General features: G+C 45.1%; 1 protein-coding gene across 4 annotated transcripts in view; it reads right to left on the reverse strand.

Moving 5' to 3' along the window:
- Positions 1-16097, reverse strand: part of eps8l2 (EPS8 signaling adaptor L2) — a 173573-nt gene that overhangs the window by 90002 nt on the left and 67474 nt on the right. For all 4 annotated transcript variants that reach the window (XM_045688582.2, XM_082957476.1, XM_045688583.2 and 1 more), the window contains 7 exons: positions 14208-14287; positions 14023-14129; positions 11687-11763; positions 6198-6324; positions 4516-4604; positions 3081-3155; positions 358-506 (listed from right to left, as the gene is read on the reverse strand). In XM_045688582.2, coding sequence (XP_045544538.2) covers positions 358-506; positions 3081-3155; positions 4516-4604; positions 6198-6324; positions 11687-11763; positions 14023-14129; positions 14208-14287 — 704 coding nt within the window. The remainder of the gene's footprint in view (positions 1-357; positions 507-3080; positions 3156-4515; positions 4605-6197; positions 6325-11686; positions 11764-14022; positions 14130-14207; positions 14288-16097) is intronic.

Here is a 16097-nt window from a genome sequence, read left to right on the forward strand (position 1 = left end):
TCAGAGCTTGGAGAAGCCTAATTAAAGTGACTAAACAGTCACGTGGAATTTGACAGCCTTCATGACTCGTGACCACCGGTGTGGCGGTAATACGGTCACAGCAACAGCCCTAGTCGTGTAGTGTATCTTGAAGACGTTGAATGCGCGGGAGGAGGTCTGTACACAGCGTAGAACCTTCCAGAAAACGTTTTGCTCGACAAAAAGAAACGCAAGTATCATACATCTAATATTTCAAAAACAGCACACCTGCAACCACACACACACACACGAACACCGGCACAACTCTCACACACACACACACACACACACGCATCCCCCCACACGCATCCCCCCACACGCATCCCCCCACACGCTCACCTAGGTCGTGTCCACCCGTCTCCCAGCAGTTCAAAGATGGTCATCTCTTTAGGCGACAGGTGACCTCTCAGGAAGTCTACCGCATCTCTCGACAGGTGAGGGGAGACCACCGAGCGGGGCAGCTCTGGACTACCACAGGACTGGAGCACCTAGAGGTCAGAGGGTAGAGGTCACAGGTCATACACTGGAGAACCTGGAAGTAACCAGGGTGTACTATCAGGCTATGTTGCCATGAGACAGTAACCAGGTGTACTATAAGGCTATGTTGCCATGAGACAGTAACCAGGTGTACTATAAGGCTATGTTGCCATGAGACAGTAACCAGGTGTACTATCAGGCTATGTTGCCATGAGACAGTAACCAGGTGTACTATCAGGCTATGTTGCCATGGCAGACCAGGGTACACGGCAGGCCTGGCGTACCGGGTACTACAGGCTATGTTGCCATGAGACAGTCCAGGGACCAGGCGTGCCTGGACGTCCAGGGTACAGGCTATGTTGCCATGAGACAGTAACCAGGTGTACTATCAGGCTATGTTGCCATGAGACAGTAACCAGGTGTACTGTAAGGCTATGTTGCCATGAGACAGTAACCAGGTGTACTGTAAGGCTATGTTGCCATGAGACAGTAACCAGGTGTACTATCAGGCTATGTTGCCATGAGACAGTAACCAGGTGTACTATAAGGCTTTGTTGCCATGAGACAGTAACCAGGTGTACTATCAGGCTTTGTTGCCATGAGACAGTAACCAGGTGTACTATCAGGCTATGTTGCCATGAGACAGTAACCAGGTGTACTATCAGGCTATGTTGCCATGAGACAGTAACCAGGTGTACTATAAGGCTATGTTGCCATGAGACAGTAACCAGGTGTACTATCAGGCTATGTTGCCATGAGACAGTAACCAGGTGTACTGTAAGGCTATGTTGCCATGAGACAGTAACCAGGTGTACTGTAAGGCTATGTTGCCATGAGACAGTAACCAGGTGTACTATCAGGCTATGTTGCCATGAGACAGTAACCAGGTGTACTATAAGGCTTTGTTGCCATGAGACAGTAACCAGGTGTACTATCAGGCTTTGTTGCCATGAGACAGTAACCAGGTGTACTATCAGGCTATGTTGCCATGAGACAGTAACCAGGTGTACTATCAGGCTATGTTGCCATGAGACAGTAACCAGGTGTACTATCAGGCTATGTTGCCATGAGACAGTAACCAGGTGTACTATAAGGCTATGTTGCCATGAGACAGTAACCAGGTGTACTATCAGGCTATGTTGCCATGAGACAGTAACCAGGTGTACTGTAAGGCTATGTTGCCATGAGACAGTAACCAGGTGTACTGTAAGGCTATGTTGCCATGAGACAGTAACCAGGTGTACTATCAGGCTATGTTGCCATGAGACAGTAACCAGGTGTACTATCAGGCTATGTTGCCATGAGACAGTAACCAGGTGTACTATCAGGCTATGTTGCCATGAGACAGTAACCAGGTGTACTATCAGGCTATGTTGCCATGAGACAGTAACCAGGTGTACTGTAAGGCTATGTTGCCATGAGACAGTAACCAGGTGTACTGTAAGGCTATGTTGCCATGAGACAGTAACCAGGTGTACTATCAGGCTATGTTGCCATGAGACAGTAACCAGGTGTACTATCAGGCTATGTTGCCATGAGACAGTTACCAGGTGTGTCTGTGTGAATATTACACGGCAGGGTAGGTAAATCTAGTTACCAGGTGTGTCTAATACACGGCAGGGGTAGGTAAATCTAGTTACCAGGTGTGTCTAATACACGGCAGGGTTAGGTAAATCTAGTTACCAGGTGTGTCTAATACACGTCAGGGTTAGGTAAATCTAGTTACCAGGTGTGTCTAATACACGTCAGGGTTAGGTAAATCTAGTTACCAGGTGTGTCTAATACACGGCAGGGTTAGGTAAATCTAGTTACCAGGTGTGTCTAATACACGGCAGGGTTAGGTAAATCTAGCCTTCATCATTATGCAATTGTGGTGGCTGCACCCGATGTGGTAGGGCTATAACCACAATGATCCGGTCTGCTTAGTTCCATGATGGAAGGGTGTGTGTGTGTGTGTGTGCCTGCATGCTAGATGCATCACTCATTAGACTTTCCCCCCTGCAGGAAAGCTACCACACACACACACACACACAAGACAATAGAGGGCAGGGTATGTTGATGACTAGGACAATACGAACATTCAACTGATCTCCTCCCCTCTTCAATAGATGATCGCTTGTGTGTGGCGATAACAGTATACTACTGTACGCATGGTTCAGTCAACATTGTGTGGAAGACTTAATGCTTCCTAAAGCATACAGTGTTCTGCTTGGCTGGCCAGATATAGTTTAGTAGAAGGCCATCCATATCATGTCCATTGAGATTTTAGTTGATGTCACTGACATTTGTTCGATTAAAAAAAAAAAAAAAAAATCTGAATAATGTTTAGAAAACACTCTCCTACCTCACCTGATGTAGTCAACAGTAAGACTTATTTTCTCTGCAAGGACAGAGTATGACACCCAACATACCCTATCTAAATACAGGCTGGATGGCGTCATTATTGCAACCAGATTATAAACAGTTCAGGCTGTTATCTGGCTGTTAACTTGTCTTTTCAACCAACTTTCAACCAACTATCGCCTGCTATGAATGCTCTCCTTATGAAACAAATATATATTTGTGTGTATTAGTCAGGTTCTTACCAACTCCAGGGGGCCAAAGAGGAAGTGCACCAGTTCAGAAGCACTGGGGTTCTGGATGTGCTTCTTCAGTTTGGCCTGCAGGGGGCAGAGTGACAAATACACACTGTTAGAGACAGTTCACCACGGCTCCGTATAGGAAAGTAGCAGCAAGGTTTCTATTTCAATTCAATCCATTGGAGAAGTAAACTAAAAGATGTCTGTCCCAATTCCATTTCAAACCCCCTTGGTCCTGGCCATGTTTCCATGTTTATAGATGTAAGAAACATGGTGGAGGCTTCACCACTAGCTTGATTAAACCTATAAAGACCATTTCAATCTGTCAACATCAAAGGGGTAGGGCCTAAGTAAAGGGGTAGGACCTAAGTAAAGGGGTAGGACCTAAGTAAAGGGGTAGGGCCAAAGTAAAGGGGTAGGACCAAAGAAAAGGGGTAGGACCAAAGTAAAGGGGTAGGACCAAAGTAAAGGGGTAGGACCAAGGTAAAGGGGTAGGACCTAAGTAAAGGGGTAGGACCAAGGTAAAGGGGTAGGACCTAAGTAAAGGGGTAGGACCTAAGTAAAGGGGTAGGACCTAAGTAAAGGGGTAGGACCTAAGTAAAGGGGTAGGGCCTAAGTAAAGGGGTAGGGCCAAAGTAAAGGGGTAGGACCAAAGAAAAGGGGTAGGACCTAAGTAAAGGGGTAGGACCAAAGAAAAGTGGTAGGACCTAAGTAAAGGGGTAGGGCCAAAGTAAAGGGGTAGGACCAAAGAAAAGGGGTAGGACCAAAGTAAAGGGGTAGGACCAAAGTAAAGGGGTCGGACCAAAGTAAAGGGGTAGGACCTAAGTAAAGGGGTAGGACCAAAGAAAAGGGGTCGGACCAAAGTAAAGGGGTAGGACCTAAGTAAAGGGGTAGGACCAAAGAAAAGGGGTCGGACCAAAGTAAAGGGGTAGGACCTAAGTAAAGGGGTAGGGCCAAAGTAAAGGGGTAGGACCAAAGTAAAGGGGTAGGACCAAAGTAAAGGGGTAGGGCCAAAGTAAAGGGGTAGGACCAAAGTAAAGGGGTCGGACCAAAGTAAAGGGGTAGGACCAAAGAAAAGGGGTAGGACCTAAGTAAAGGGGTAGGACCTAAGTAAAGGGTTAGGACCTAAGTAAAGGGGTAGGACCAAAGTAAAGGGGTAGGACCAAAGAAAAGTGTCGAACCTAAGTAAAGGGTTAGGACCAAAGAAAAGGGTTAGGACCACAGTAAAGGGGTAGGACCACAGTAAAGGGTTAGGACCACAGTAAAGGGTTAGGACCACAGTAAAGGGGTAGGACCTACAGTAAAGGGTTAGGACCACAGTAAAGGGTTAGGACCACAGTAAAGGGGTAGGGAGCGATTTGGTCTCCACTGGTACTAAGGGTTAAGCACAGAGTCTGTACATAGGCATAATGAACGTTTGTGCAGGAGGAAGTCCACTCACCAGTAGGTTGAACGCTAGCTTCAGTTTCTGTAGGCTGTCAATGAACTCTGCCTCGGAGGGGGGCTTCGCTCTCAGGGTCAGCATGCCGTCTGTCAATAAGCAGACAGACAGACGAGAGAGACAAACATGCCATGACCACACACACACACACACATACTACTATAGGGGTTACTATACAGGCTTCACACAGGGCAGGGGAGAGAGGTCAGATGGCAACATAACACTCCTATCTAGCTGTGTCGATTATGTCCGCGTAGAATCATCTGTTCAGATTTCTCAGTTGCATTCAGAATTTAGAACTGGATAGTCAGGCCAAAAAAAGGAAATCTGACAAGATCAAGATCAATATTGAATGAATTATTGCTAATTCCACACAGACCATCTGAGAAATTGTAGACTCATTCCAACTGATTTTGGTCCAGATTTGACCAGTTTAGGATATTCAACGTATTCAACATCAGCTACACATTTTTTCACCCAGATCAAGGCGTCGTGGATCAGAAGGTGATCGTGGACTTCAGGAAACAGCAGAGGGAGCACCCTCCCCATCCACATCGAAGGGACAGTAGTGGAGAAGGTGGAAAATGTTAAGTTCCTCGGCGTGAACATCACGGACAAAATGAATTGGTCCACCCACACAGACAGCGTGGTGAAGAAGGCACAAAAGCGCCTCTGAAACCTCAGGAGGCTGAAGAAATTTGGCTTGTCACCTAAAACCCTCACAAACTTTTACAGATGCACAATTGAGAGCATCCTGTCGGGCTGTATCACCGCCTGGTACGGCAACTGCTCCGCCCACAACCGCATGGCTCTCCAGAGGGTGGTGAGGTCTGCACAACGCATCACCGGGGGCAAACTACCTGCCCTCCAGGGCACCTATAGCACCCGATGTCACAGGAAGGCCAAAAAGATCATCAAGGACAACAACCACCCGAACCACTGCCTGTTCACCCCGCTATCATCCAGAAGGTGAGGTCAGTACAGGTGCATCAAAGCTGGGACCGAGAGACTGAAAAACAGCTTGTATCTCAAGGCCATCAGACTGTTAAACAGCCATCACTAGCACAGAGAGGCTGCTGCCAACATACAGACTTGAAATCACTGGCCACTTTAATAAATGGATCATTAGTCACTTTAATAATGTTTACATATCTGGCATTACTCATCTCATATGTATATACTGTGTTTTATACCATCTACTGTATCTTGCCTATATATATGTGTGGATGAGCAATGACAGAGCAGCATAGGCTGGCTATTTAACAGTCTATATATATATTCAGTCTATATATATTCTTATTCCATTCCTTTACTTATATTTGCGTGTATAAGGTAGTTGTTGTGAAATTGTTAGATTACTTGTTAGATATTACTGCACTGTCGGAACTAGAAGCACAAGCATTTCGCTACACTCGCAATAACATCTGCTAACCATGTGTATGTGACAAATTAAAATGGGATTTGATTTGATTTGAATGCAGGTCATAGTAAGGACAAGATGAGTTAGCTCTCCACAGCTATAGATTACATCATAGATAGTGGACAATACCATAATTCAAGGTACACAGTTCAGTTGATGAAAGAGTTAAAGAGGAAGGTATAATACAAGAGAACATAGGAAGTGTTAGTGGACAATATGTGTCATATTGTCAGTTGACCAGAAGAAGAGGAGACAGACAGACCTGCTGGGCCTTTCTTCTTTATCTTCTTACTCTTGTTGCGCTGGTTGAGCTGAGAGAAGGCCTCCGCAGCCTTCTGCAGCCGAGCCACAAAGATCTCAATGTCATCCAGGGAGCAGTTCAGGATTTGCTAAAAGAGAAGGACAGAGAAAGAAAGAAAGTCGAATGAGTGATGGCTGACCACCAAGCTAGCGTGATCAAATCTGATTTAGGCACAGTTCAGAATGTCCTGCAAGGGGAAAGCCTAATGAGTGATGGCTGACCAACAAGCTAGCGTGATCAAATGGTTTAGTTGTGAATGTCCTGCAGGGGGAGTCTAATCAGTGATGGCTGACCACCAAGCTAGCATGATCAAATGGGTTTAGTTATGAATGTCCTGCAGGGAGAGTCTAATCAGTGATGGCTGACCAACAAGCTAGCATGATCAAATGGTTTAGTTGTGAATGTCCTGCAGGGGGAGTCTAATGAGTGATTTATCGACCATGCAAGCAAACAATACACACAGCAGAGAATAACTACTAATAGTTGTAGAATAATAATAATAGACAGATCTACAGGCGCTAGGTAAGTAACAGAAATAACTACACTGAAAAAATATATATAAAAGCAACATTAAAGAGTAAGGTGTTGGTCCCATCTTTCATTTCCTGCAATACAAACTCAAAAAAGTTCTGGGACACTGTAAAGTCCATGGAGAATAAGAACACCTCCTCCCAGCTGCCCACTGCTCTGAGGATAGGAAACTCTGTCACCACCGATAAATCCACTATAATTGAGAATTTCAATAAGCATTTTACTACGGCTGGCCATGCTTTCCACCTGGCTACCCCTACCCCGGTCAACAGCACTGCACCCCCCACAGCAACTCGCCCAAGCCTTCCCCATTTCTCCTTCTCCTAAATCCAGTCAGCTGATGTTCTGAAAGAGCTGCAAAATCTGGACCCCTACAAACCAGCCGGGCTGGACAATCTGGATCCTTTCTTTCTAAAAATGATCTGCCGAAATTGTTGCAACCCCTATTACTAGCCTGTTCAACCTCTCTTTCATGTCGTCTAAGATTCCCAAAGATTGGAAAGCAGCTGCGGTCATCCCCCTCTTCAAAAGGGGGGATACTCTTCACCCAAACAGCTACAGACCTATATCTATCCTACCCTGCCCCTGCCTTTCTAAGATCTTCATAAAGCCAAGTTAATAAACAGATCACCGACCATTTCGAATCCCACTGTACCCTCTCCGCTATGCAATCTGGTTTCAGAGCTGGTCATGGGTGCACCACAGCCATGCTCAAGGTCCTAAAAGATATCTTAACCGCCATCGATAAGAAACAGTACTGTGCGGCCGTATTCATTGACCTGGCCAAGGCTTTCGACTCTGTCAATCACCACATCCTCATCGGCAGACTCAACAGCCTTGGTTTCTCAAATGATTGCCTCGACTGGTTCACCAACTACTTCTCCGACAGAGTTCAGTGTGTCAAATCTGAGGGCCTGTTGTCCGGACCTCTGGTAGTCTCTATGGGGCACCACAGGGTTAAATTCTCGGGCCGACTCTTTTCTCTGTATATATCAATGTCGCTCTTGCTGCGGGTGATTCCTTGATCCACCTCTACGCAGACGACACCATTCTGTATACATCTGGTCCATCTTTGGACACTGTGTTAACAACCCTCCAGACGAGCTTCAATGCCACACAACTCTCCTTCCGTGGCCTACAACTGCTCTTAAAGTAAACTAAATGCATGCTCTTCAACCGATCGCTGCCTGTACCTGCACGCCCGTCCAGCATCACTACTCTGGACGGTTCTGACTTAGAATATGTTGACAACTACAAATACCTGGGTGACTGGTTAGACTGTAAACTCTCCTTCCAGACTCACATCAATCATCTCCAATCCAAAGTTAAATCTAGAATTGGCTTCCTATTTCGCAACAAAGCATCCTTCACTCATGCTGCCAAACATACCCTCGTAAAACTGACGATCTTACCGATCCTCGACTTTGGTGATGTCATTTACAAAATAGCCTCCAACACCCTACTCAACAAATTGGATGCAGTCTATCACAGTGCCATCCGTTTTGTCACCAAAGCCCCATATACTACCCACCACTGCGACCTGTATGCTCTCGTTGGCTGGCCCTCGCTTCATACTCGTCGCCAAACCCACTGGCTCCAGGTCATCTACAAGACCCTGCTAGGTAAAGTCCCGCCTTATCTCTGCTCGCTGGTCACCATAGCTGCACCCACCCATAGCACGCGTTCCAGCAGGTACATCTCACTTGTCACCCCCAAAGCCAATTCCTCCTTTGGCCGCCTCTGCTTCCAGTTCTCTGCTGCCAATGACTGGAACGAACTACAAAAATCTCTGAAACTGGAAACACTTATCTCCCTCACTAGCTTTAAGCACCAGCTGTCAGAGCAGCTCACAGATCACTGCAACTGTACATCTATAGCCCATCTATAAATAGCCCAAACAACTACCCCTTCCCCTACTGTATTTATTTATTTATTTATTTTGCTCCTTTGCACCCCAGTATTTCTACTTTGCACACTCATCTACTGTCAAATCTACCATTCCAGTGTTTTAATTGCTATATTGTATTTACTTCGCCACCATGGCCTATTTATTGCCTTTACCTCCCTTATCTCACCTCATTTGCTCACATTGTATATAGACTTATTTTTCTACTGTATTATTGACTGTATGTTTGTTTTACTCCACGTGTAACTCTGTGTTGTAATATGTGTCGAACTGCTTTGCTTTATCTTGGCCAGGTCGCAATTGTAAATGAGAACTTGTTCTCAACTAGGCTACCTGGTTAAATCATTTACATTTACATTTACATTACATTTAAGTCATTTAGCAGACGCTCTTATCCAGAGCGACTTACAAAATGGTGCATTCACCTTATGATATCCAGTGGAACAACCACTTTACAATAGTGCATCTAAATCTTTTAAGGGGGGGGGGGGGGGGTTAGAAGGATTACTTTATCCTATCCTAGGTATTCCTTAAAGAGGTGGGGTTTCAGGTGTCTCCGGAAGGTGGTGATTGACTCCGCTGTCCTGGCGTCGTGAGGGAGCTTGTTCCACCATTGGGGTGCCAGAGCAGCGAACAGTTTTGACTGGGCTGAGCGGGAACTGTGCTTCCTCAGAGGTAGGGGGGCCAGCAGGCCAGTGGTGGATGAACGCAGTGCCCTTGTTTGGGTGTAGGGCCTGATCAGAGCCTGAAGGTATGGAGGTGCCGTTCCCTTCACAGCTCCGTAGGCAATCACCATGGTCTTGTAGCGGATGCGAGCTTCAACTGGAAGCCAGTGGAGAGAGCGGAGGAGCGGGGTGACGTCAGAGAACTTGGGAAGGTTGAACACCAGACGGGCTGCGGCGTTCTGGATGAGTTGTAGGGATTTAATGGCACAGGCAGGGAGCCCAGCCAACAGCGAGTTGCAGTAATCCAGACGGGAGATGACAAGTGCCTGGATTAGGACCTGCGCAGCTTCCTGTGTGAGGCAGGGTCGTACTCTGCGAATGTTGTAGAGCATGAACCTACAGGATCGGGTCACCGCCTTGATGTTAGTGGAGAACGACAGGGTTAAATAAAGGTGGAAAAAATATTTATTTAAAAAATTGAGCTGAAATAAGATCCCAGAAATGTTCCATACGCACAAAAAGCTTATTTCTCTCAAATGTTGTACACAAATTTGTTTACATCCCTGTTAGTGAGCATTTCTGCCTTGCCAAGATAATCTATCCATCTGACAGGTTTGGCATATCAAGAAGCTAATAAAACAGCATGATCAATACACAGGTCCACCTTGTGCTGGGGACAATAAAAAGCCACTCAAAAAATGTGCAGTTTTGTCACACAACACAATGCCACAGATGTTACTAACAGGGATGTAAACACATTTCTCTTAGACCGCTGCGCAACTGTCTTGAGGGAGCAGCAACTGGCATGCTGACTTCAGGAATGTCCACGAGAGCTGTCGCCTGTCACGTCCTGACCAGTATAAGGGGTTATTTGTTATTGTAGTTTGGTCAGGACGTGGCAGGGGGTGTTTGTTTTATGTGGTTCGGGGTTTGTTGGGCTATGTTCTATGTTAGTGTATTTCTATGTTCAGTCTAGTCTATCTATTTCTATGTTTAGTTCATTGGATTGACCTTCAATTGGAGGCAGCTGTTCCTCGTTGCCTCTGTTTGAAGGTCCTATTGTATAGGGGGTGTTCTTGTAATGGGATTTGTGGGTAGTTGTCTCCTGTTTTGTGTCTATGCACCTGACAGGACTGTTTATTGTCGTTCGTTGTTTTGTATACGTGTTTTGTTTTTCCTTCTTTTGATTTAATAAAGATGAGTATACACGTTCCCACTGCACCTTGGTCTAATCCTTACGACGTACGTTACATCGCCAGAGAATTTAATGTTAACTTCTCTACCATAAGCCACCTCCAACGTCGTTTCAGAGAATTTAGCAGTACCTTCAACCGGCCTCACAACCGCAGTGGGATGGGGTTATGGTATGGACACCCATAAGCTACGGACAATTGTATTTTATCGATTGCAATTTGAATGCAGAGAAATACAATGACGAGATTGAGGCCCCTTGTCGTGCAATTCATCCGCTGCCATCACCTCATGTTTCAGCATGATAATACACGGCCCCAAGGATCTGTAGGCAATTTATGGAAGCTGAAAATGTTCCACAGGCCACAATCAACAGCCTGATCAACTCTATGCGAAGGCAAATGAGGCAAATGTTGGTCACACCGTATACTGACTGGATTTATGATCCACGCCCCTACCTTTAAAAAAAAATAATAATAAATTAAGATATCTGTGACCGACAGTCATGTGAAAACCATAGATTAGGGCCTAATTTATTTATTTCAATTGACTGATTTCCTTATATGAACTGTAACTCAGTTAAATCTTTGAAATTGTTGTGTTTCTATTTTTTTGTTCAGTATAGATTTGTCACGCCCTGGCCATAGAGAGGGTTTTATTCTCTATTTTGGTTAGGCCAGGGTGTGACTAGGGTGGACATTCTATGTCCTTTTTTTCCCTATGTTTTGTGTTTCTTTGTTTTGGCCTGGTATGGCTCTCAATCAGGGACAGCTGTACATCGTTGTCGCTGATTGGGAGCCATATTTAGGCAGCCTGTTTTCCTTTGGGTTTTGGTGGGTGGTTTATTTCTGTTTAGTATATCTTACCTGACAGAACTGTTTGGCTTTCGTCTTTTGTTTCTCTGTTCATTGTGTTCTCGGTATAATAAATTCATGATGAGCACTAACCACGCTGCGCCCTTCAACAGCCGTTACAAGATTAGAGGTGGTAAAAGAGATTTAAAAAAAGGGAGGCAGTAATCACTGACTTTCTGCAGGACGACAGAGAAAGCGTCTTTGCTAAGAAGTATATCAGTATGTATTATATATTTTTTTGTTCAGTATAGATTAGATTATATGTTATATATGTAGGTTACAAGGTGTAACAGCGGAACTCACCACGTCTTTCTCAATACGCTGGGCCAGCTTTTCATGGGACTCTGGGTCCTGCTGTGCAGAACCTCGCCTTTCCACGTCTAACAGACACACAGACAGAGCTTTATTTATTCATATACAACAACGATAACAGTTAATCATGGTTATAATAATGTGTGTGTGTATGTGTCTCTGTGTGTAATGTGTGTGTGTGTGTGTCTCTCTCTCTCTCTCTCTGTGTAATGTGTGTGTGTGTGTGTGTGTGTCTCTGTGTGCAATGTGTGTGTGTGTGTGTGTGTGTGTGTCTCTGTGTGCAATGTGTGTGTGTCGCTCTCGCTCTCTCTGTGTGTAATGTGTGTGTGTGTGTGTGTGTGTGTGTGTGTGTGTAATGTCGTGTGTGTGTGTATGTGTCTCTGTGTGTGTGTCTCTCTCTCTCTGTGCGTAATGTGTGTATGTCTCTGTGTGTAATGTGTGTGTGTGTGTGTGTGTGTGTGTGTGTGTGTAATGTGTGTGTGTGTGTGTCTCTCTGTGTGTAATGTGAGTGTGTATATATATATCAGTGCATCAGTGTGAGAGCCCTGGCGGAGTGGTGCCAGGAAAATAACCTCTCCCTCAACGTCAACAAACGAAGGAGCTGATTGTGGACTTCAGGAGACAGTAGAGGGAACACGCCCCTATCCACCTCGATGGGGCAACAGCTTCTATCAGACTGTTAAATAGCCAGTTAAATAGCTAGCTCACTAGCCAGATAGCACCCAGTTACTCAACCCTGCTGCCCTATATACATAGACCTGGAATCACTGGCCACTTTAATAATTAAACATTAAACGTGTTTTTTTTTTGTTTGTTTTTTCTTTCTTTAAGCGATGGCTTTTTTCTGGCCACTCTTCCATAAAGTCCAGCTCTGTGGAGTGCACGGCTTAAAGTGGTCCTATGGACAGATACTCCAATCTCCGCCGTGGAGGTTTGCAGCTCCTTCGGGGTTATCTTTGGTCTCTTTGTTGCCTCTCTGATTAATTCCCTCCTTGCCTGGTCTGTGAGTTTTGGTGGGTGGCCCTCTCTTGGCAGGTTTGTTGTGGTGCCATATTCTTTCCATTTTATAATAATGGATTTAATGGTGCTCCGTGGGATGTTCAAAGTTTCTGATATGTTTTTATAACTCAACCCTGATCTGTACTTCTCCACAACGTTGTCCCTGACCTGTTTGGAGAGCTCCTTGGTCTTAATGGTGTCGCTTGCTTGGTGGTGTCCCTGGCTTAGTGGTGTTGCAGACTCTGGGGCCTTTCAGAACAGGTGTATATATACTGAGATCATGTGACACTTAGGTTGCACACAGGTGGACTTTATTTAACTAATTATGTGACTTCTGAAGGTAATTGGTTGCACCAGATCTTATTTAGGGGCTTCATAGCAAAAGGGGGTGAAAACATTTGCATGCACCACTTTTCCGATTATTTTTTATTTAAAAAAACATTTTTTAAACAACTTATTTTTTTCATTTCACTTCACCAATTTGGACTATTTTGTGTATGTCAGTTACACGAATTCCAAATAAAAATCCATTTAAATTACAGGTTGTAATGCAACAAAATAGGAAAAACGCCAAGGGGGATGAATACTTTTGCAAGGCCCTGTTCCGGTACCCCCTGTATATAGCCTCCACATTGACTCTGTACCGGTACCCCCTGTTTATAGCCTCCACATTGACTCTGTACCGGTACCCCCTGTATATAGCCTCCACATTGACTCTGTACCAGTACCCCCTGTATATAGCCTCCACATTGACTCTGTACCGGTACCCCCTGTATATAGCCTCCACATTGACTCTGTACCGGTACCCCCTGTAAATTGCCTCCACATTGACTCTGTACCGGTACCCCCTGTATATAGCCTCCACATTGACTCTGTACCGGTACCCCCTGTATATAGCCTCCACACTGACTCTGTACCAGTACCCCCTGTATATAGCCTCCACATTGACTCTGTACCGGTACCCCCCTGTATATAGCCTCCACATTGACTCTGTACCGGTACCCCCTTGTATATAGCCTCACTATTGTTATTTTACTGCTGCTGGGGCGGCAGGTAGCCTAGTGGTTAGAGCGTTGGACTTGTAACCAAAAGGTTTTGCAAGGCACTGTATGTGTATGTGACCAATAAAATTGTATTTTATTTTATTTGGATTATGCTGTGTGTGTGTATCTCTCTCTCTCTCTCTCTCTCTCTCTGTGTGTGTGTGTATGTCTCTCTCTCTCTATGTGTGTGTGTCTCTCTATGTGTGTGTGTCTCTGTCTGTCTGTCTGTCTGTCTGTCTGTCTGTCTGTCTGTCTGTCTGTCTGTCTGTCTGTAATAAGTCTCACCCTGCATGTTCATGGCAGCCACGCGGCCTCCTGGGGTCGGGCCCTTGGGGGCCGAGGAGGGGGGGATGATGGTCTCTCTGTGGCGCTTCATCTTCTCCTGGTTCACCCTGAAAGGAGGAGAGGAGGGTTTTAATCACGGTGGTTACGGGGGGGGGGGCTCCCCCATTAGAAATAACGGTTCTTACTTCAAGGTCTGTGGTCGCATCTTCTTCCCATGTTTGTTGTCACCCAGGGCACTGTCGATGTCTGCATGGACCATCTCTGCCTGCAGAGAGACAAAAAGAGAGAGAGAGAGAGACAGAGAGACAGATAGAGAGACAGACAGAGAGACAGAGAGACAGAGAGAGAGACAGAGAGAGAGACAGAGAGAGAGACAGACAGACACAGAGAGACACAGAGAGACAGACAGAGACAGAGACACAGAGAGACAGAGACACAGAGAGAGACAGAGACAGAGAGACACAGAGAGACAGAGATAGAGAGAGAGACACAGAGAGAGAGACAGAGAGAGAGACAGAGAGAGACACAGAGACACAGAGCGAGAGAGAGACAGAGAGAGAGACAGAGACAGAGAGACAGAGAGACAGAGACCGAGCGAGGGAGAAATCAATGTCAGTATAAATATGTGGTGTCACCCAGGGCTGTCGATGTCTGCATGGAGCATCTCTGCCTGTAGGGGGCGTGTGTACGGTTACAGAGGGTCAGTGCTGAATAACACTTGTATAGGACTACAGAATCACAACAAACTTTCAGGTAACAACCCCTGCCTCCACTTCAAGCACCTCCACAAAAATCACAATTTGTCAAAAGTATCGCCAAATCATGATTTGTCAACAACAAAAAATGACTTCCAAGAAAAAGATGGTCACTGGTAATTCAAGATGGTCATTTAGTTGATCATGTACATAGAAAATAAAGGGCAACTATTGATGCCATAGCAAGCGGACAGCCCCTTGGATGAGTGAGGAAACTAATCAAAAGAAATGATATTATGAGAGAGCAACTTGGCATATAAAACAAGGTGATTATAAAAATGCCAGACGGGCTCATTTTTACGAACTTGATCACTAATAAATCAGAATAATTACAGAATGCTCTTTTCCACCATTTAAGGCCGGATAAAACCTACCCGCCACAAACCTATGTGAACTTTCCACCACATCTAAATATGGCATATTTCGGAGAAAGGATAAAAAAACATTAGGCTGGGTTTTCAGTCAGGACCTGATGAGAAATTTGATGATATTTTTCCCCTAGCCTACTACAGATTTATTTTCCCTGGTTGACACAGACATGTTCAGGAAAGTGATATCACAAATGAAGCCTTCTACCTGCCCTTCTTGATCCTATCCACAACGCTTTCTTCAAAACAGTTTTTAATTGCATATCTGAAGAAGTACAAGCTATTGTTAATCACTTGCTATTCACAGGCACTTTCCCCCCACTGTACTATAAAAACTGCTGTGGTGAAAACCCCCTTCTGAAGAACAGGTTACCCAGGTTATTCAGCTCTTAGCAATTTTACAGCCAACGTCCAACCTTCCATTCTTAAGCAAAATTCTGGAGAAATTGGTTTTAACAATTACAATCTGGTTTTTTTTGGTTTAAAAGGTAAATATTACTGTTTACTGTATACACTGAGAATGCCAAACATTAGGAACACCTTCCTAATATTGAGTTACACACACCCCCGCAATGTTTCCCACAGTTGTGTCCAGTTGGCTGGATGTCCTTTGTTGGGGAGGACCATTCTTGATACATACGGGGAAACTGTTGAGCGTGAAAAACCCAGCAGCGTTGCAGTTCTTGACACAAACCGGTGCGCCTGGCACCTACTACCAAACCCCGTTCAAAAGCCACTGAAATATCTTGTCTTGCCCATTCACCCTCTGAATGACACACACACACAATCCATGTCTCAAGGCTTAAAAATCCTTCTTTAACCCGTCTCCTCCTTTTCATCTACACTGATTGAAGTGGATTTAACAAGTGACATCAATAAGGGATCATAGCTTTCACCTGGATTCACCTGGTCAGTCTGTGTCATGGAAAGAACAGGTGTTCCTGATGTTTTG

Source organism: Salmo salar, chromosome 10, assembly GCF_965601325.2.
Source record: "Salmo salar chromosome 10, fSalSal1, whole genome shotgun sequence".
Classification (NCBI taxonomy): domain Eukaryota; kingdom Metazoa; phylum Chordata; class Actinopteri; order Salmoniformes; family Salmonidae; genus Salmo; species Salmo salar.